This window comes from Pteropus vampyrus, unplaced genomic scaffold, assembly GCF_000151845.1.
Source record: "Pteropus vampyrus isolate Shadow unplaced genomic scaffold, Pvam_2.0 Scaffold984, whole genome shotgun sequence".
NCBI lineage: Eukaryota > Metazoa > Chordata > Mammalia > Chiroptera > Pteropodidae > Pteropus > Pteropus vampyrus.
The window spans coordinates 442545-446668 of record NW_011889765.1 but is presented as its reverse complement, the minus strand read 5'-3'; the positions used below and the strand labels follow the sequence as shown (position 1 = coordinate 446668).

General features: G+C 41.3%; 1 protein-coding gene across 10 annotated transcripts in view; it reads left to right on the top strand.

The window, feature by feature from the left end:
* The window catches only part of FTSJ1 (FtsJ RNA methyltransferase homolog 1), a 20323-nt gene that overhangs the window by 5985 nt on the left and 10214 nt on the right, over positions 1 to 4124 (top strand). For 5 of the 10 annotated variants that reach the window (XM_011386253.2, XM_011386259.2, XM_023526546.1 and 2 more), the window contains 2 exons: positions 3103 to 3206; positions 3295 to 3685. In XM_011386253.2, coding sequence (XP_011384555.1) covers positions 3103 to 3206; positions 3295 to 3534 — 344 coding nt within the window. In that variant the 3' untranslated portion in view covers positions 3535 to 3685. Of the gene's footprint in view, positions 1 to 3102; positions 3207 to 3294; positions 3686 to 3714; positions 4119 to 4124 lie in introns of those variants that run through there. The other 5 variants (XM_011386257.2, XM_023526547.1, XM_011386258.2 and 2 more) reach the window with 5 other exon arrangements.

Below are 4124 nucleotides of genomic sequence, written 5' to 3'. Positions count from 1 at the left end.
AAAAATATCTACAATCCCTATATAAAGTATCCTTGATAATAAAAAGCTCCTATAAATCAGCAAGGTAAAGAAAATAGAATGGCCAATAAGCACATGGAAAGTTGCTCATCGGGAATATGCAAGCTAAAACTAAATGCAACAATTGGAATGTTCGTACATGCCAATGGCAGCACGAAAGGGTGTGGCCACTGTGGGAAATTGTTAGTCATTATCTACTAAAGCTGCACATGTGGCAATTCCATCCCTAATAAATGAGTACTAGAATGTTCCTAGCCATACCCCCAGACTAGACACAGCCCAAATATCCGTCAACTGTAGAATGGGTCATTAAATAGTGATATAGTCACACAGGAGAACTACAGGTGATGAGAATGATCATCCTACAATTATACAAAATAGCACATTATTACTCATTAAATGGAACATAAATGTTTTATGCACCTTTTTTTTGTATGTCACTGTTTACAGTAAAAGTAGTGGGGAAACTTCACAAAAGTGTTAGTAACTGAGTGAACAATGATTATAGTAGAAGAAAGTGGGGAAGTATGTTTTTGTTTAAAACTTCTTCTTTGACTTTTAAGTAGCTGGCAGTCTGATACAACTCGGAAGCCATTTGCTGTCAGGAGAACCAGAACTCGTTTTTCAAATATTGTATCGTCAATGGGTCCTGAACTCACAAGCTCCGAGTAGGAACCTGCAGTCACCACGAAGAAAGCCAGGAAATAAACATGGAAATTTCATCTGCACTGAAAAGGGGGCTCTTGCCACATCTCTAAATCTTTCCAGGGGTGTCCTGATGATGTCCAGAATTTACTCCGAAGGCAGGGGTTCTTAACCTGGACAGAAGTCAAGAGTATCCATGAACTTGCTGGAGGAAAATATTACATCTTTAGTTTCACTAATATAACTGAAATTTATATTAGTGACTTTACTCCCAAATATGAACGCTGGCAGTAAATCACAATCGTTAAAGCAGTGCCTGTGACTTTCTGCCAATACAAATCAGTTCATTTTTATGGAATGGTTGTTGCAGACATCTTGAAATGTTGTTCACATTTGGCACTACTTGCAATCATAGGAGTTTTATCATTTGATGTACTAATAAAAAAGTCCATATATTGCTGCATCCCAATGTTGTTTCATTTTAATATAGATGGTCATATTTTCGAGTTTTATTGAGATATAATTGATGTATAAGTTTAGTGTATAATATGATGATTCGATATGTGTATATATTGTGAAATGATCACCACATAAGTTAACATCCATCATCTCACATACAAATTTTTTTTTCTTCTGATAGGAATTTTTAAGATTACTCTCAGCAACTTTCAAATACACAATGCAGTATTATTAACTATAGTCACCATGCTATATATTCCCTCCCCCTGACTTATTTTAACTGGAAGTTTGTACCTTTTAACCATTCACCTGTTTCCCCTACCCCCACCTCTGACAGCCGCCAATCTGGTCCCTGTTTCTCTGAGTTCATTTTTTTTCAGATTCCACATGTAAGTGAGATCATATGGTATTTTCTTTGACTTACCTCACTTAGCAAATGCCCTCGAGTTCCAACCATGTTGTCACAAATGGCAGGGTTTCCTTTTTTATGGCTGTACATTCTAATACTCATTACTTAGGACTAGAATTGGCATACACGCAGCTTTAATATTCTGTTGTATGTATACACCATGTTTTCTTTATTCATCTGTCAACAGACACTTGGGTTGTTTCCATATCTTGTCTATTGTGAATAATGCTCCCATGAACATGGGAGTGCAGATATCTCTTTGAGATAATGATTTCATCTCCAGATAAATACCCAGAAGTGGGATTGCTGAGTCATATGGTAGTTCTATGTAACTCTTTTTAATTAAATTTATTGGGGTGACATTGGTTAATAAAATTATATAGGTTTCAAGTATACAGTTCAACAATACATCATATGTATATTGCATTGTGTGTTCACCACTCAAATCTCCTGTCACCATATATTTGACCCCCTTTACAAGAACCTCTGTACTGTTTAATTGCTTTCTATAGTAATCTTCAGTATTTGAGTGTGCATGCTTTTTAAAATATTCTGTGAAGGGGTCCACAGATTTAACCAGATGACAAAGGGTTCTATAGAGCAATTTTTTATGTTAAAAACCTTTCTCCTTAGTGGTTACTAGTGGAGTGGAGGAGGAGGGGGGAGGTAGAGAGGGTAAAGGGGGTCATATATAAGGGGGTAAGGGGAGGGTGAAGTGGGTAAAGGGGATCAAATATATGGTAGCTGAAGGAAACTGGACTTTTGGTGGTAAACACATAGAATATACAGATGTCAAATGACAATATACACCTGAAAATTATATAATTCTATTAACCAATGTTACCCCAATAAACTTAAATAAATAAATACATACATACATAAATACATAAATCCCTTCTCTTAAAGAAATATTAGAAAGTATGCCTTGACTGCAGTCTTGAACTCCTACTGTTTAGCAAACAGGAGCAGGCAAACTCCCCAGCTACCAGGGCAGAACTGGCTTCTGCAGCTGATTGCCGTAACTTTAGAAACTCATGTTCTCTGTCCATATCCCAATCCAGTGACCTGAGGATTCTCAACAATCCAATCTGTGACCCTATGTGTTTCTGCACCTGGCTGTGTGACCCTAAGAAAGCCCATACCAAGTCTCTGTAACCCCAGAGGGGTAGAAAAACATCACATCGTGTTAACACAGGAGTCTTCTTACCCAAGTTAGTGTGATCACAGGTATTTTGCCCCATGAGGGTTTTTCTCCTGGCCCTTAGTGGGAAAAGGCACAGAGCCTGCTCTTATGACGAGCACGCCTGAGTGAGACAAGGTCCCAGCAGTATATGATAGAATGGCAGGTGCACATAAAAGTGCAGTGCAGAAAAGTAGGGGGGCTGATGTTTTAGAAGGGGCGATCATAGAGGGCCTCCCTGAAAAGGTGATCTGAACGAAATGAAGGATTTCCGGTGGAGGAGGTAGCTGGTGGATACGAGGAGAGGCCTCGGTGCCCATGATGCAGCCCGAGCCGTGACTGGTCCCAGGCATCCCAGCCCTGTCCTGTCTTATTTCTCCCTGCTTGTCAGATCCAGATTTCAACCAATTAGACGGTCCTACCCGCATCATTGTGCCCTTTGTGACCTGTGGGGACCTGAGCTCCTATGATTCGGACCGCAGTTACCCACTGGATGTGAGTGCCCAGCCAACAGTAGGCAGATGGGAGGGCACTGTCCCAGATTCCCAGGTCCTAACCATCTTCCTGCCACGTGTCCTTGCAGCTAGAGGATGGCTCAGAGTACAAATACACTCCACCCACGCAGCCCCCCATCTCGCCACCATACCAGGAGGCCTGCACGTTAAAGAAGAAGGGGAGGCTGGCCAAGGAGATCCGCTCCCAGGACTGCCCCATCAACACAGTGGATACATTGCCCCAACCCCTGGCTGCCCTGCAGCGCCACACCATGCTGGCTTCTGAGGTCTGGAACTGTGGCCCAAGACCTGCAGTGCCTTTTTTCTGAACCCCCAATGCCCCCATTCCCAGTGTGCCTCTTTCTGCCCGCAAATCACGTGGTTTCTGGGGCCAAAATTCTCTTCCCTGCCTCCCCATCCATAGCTATAAAAATCAATGGGTAAAGCCCAGTATAATGAATAGAAAAGTTTAGCCAAGTATCTGAGTCCCTTTTCTTTTTCTTGGGTAGGTGGAAGACAGTGAAATGAATTGTTCGCCTTAACACATCAGGTAAATTGGCCTTTTTATCTGAGAGTTTGAATATAGGGCACCTTTGAGAAAAAAGATCAGTAAAATCTCACCTTTGATGCTTTTACATCGACCAATAAGATTTCAGTCAGCAAATCTTAACTAAGCACCTGATGTTGTCAGGAACTGCTTTAAGCACTTGACGTGGTACATATTTTGAGGCATTCGGTAAACATTTATTAAGCACGTATTGTGTTCTGGGTGTTGTTCTAGGTTTGGAGGTAGAGTGGGGAACAAAACAGGCAAATATCCTGGCCCTCGTAGAGCTTCTAGATCGGGGAAGAGGTAACAAACAATAACACAGTCTATGAATGAATGCAGGAGTTTCCACACAAACGCACACATATATAG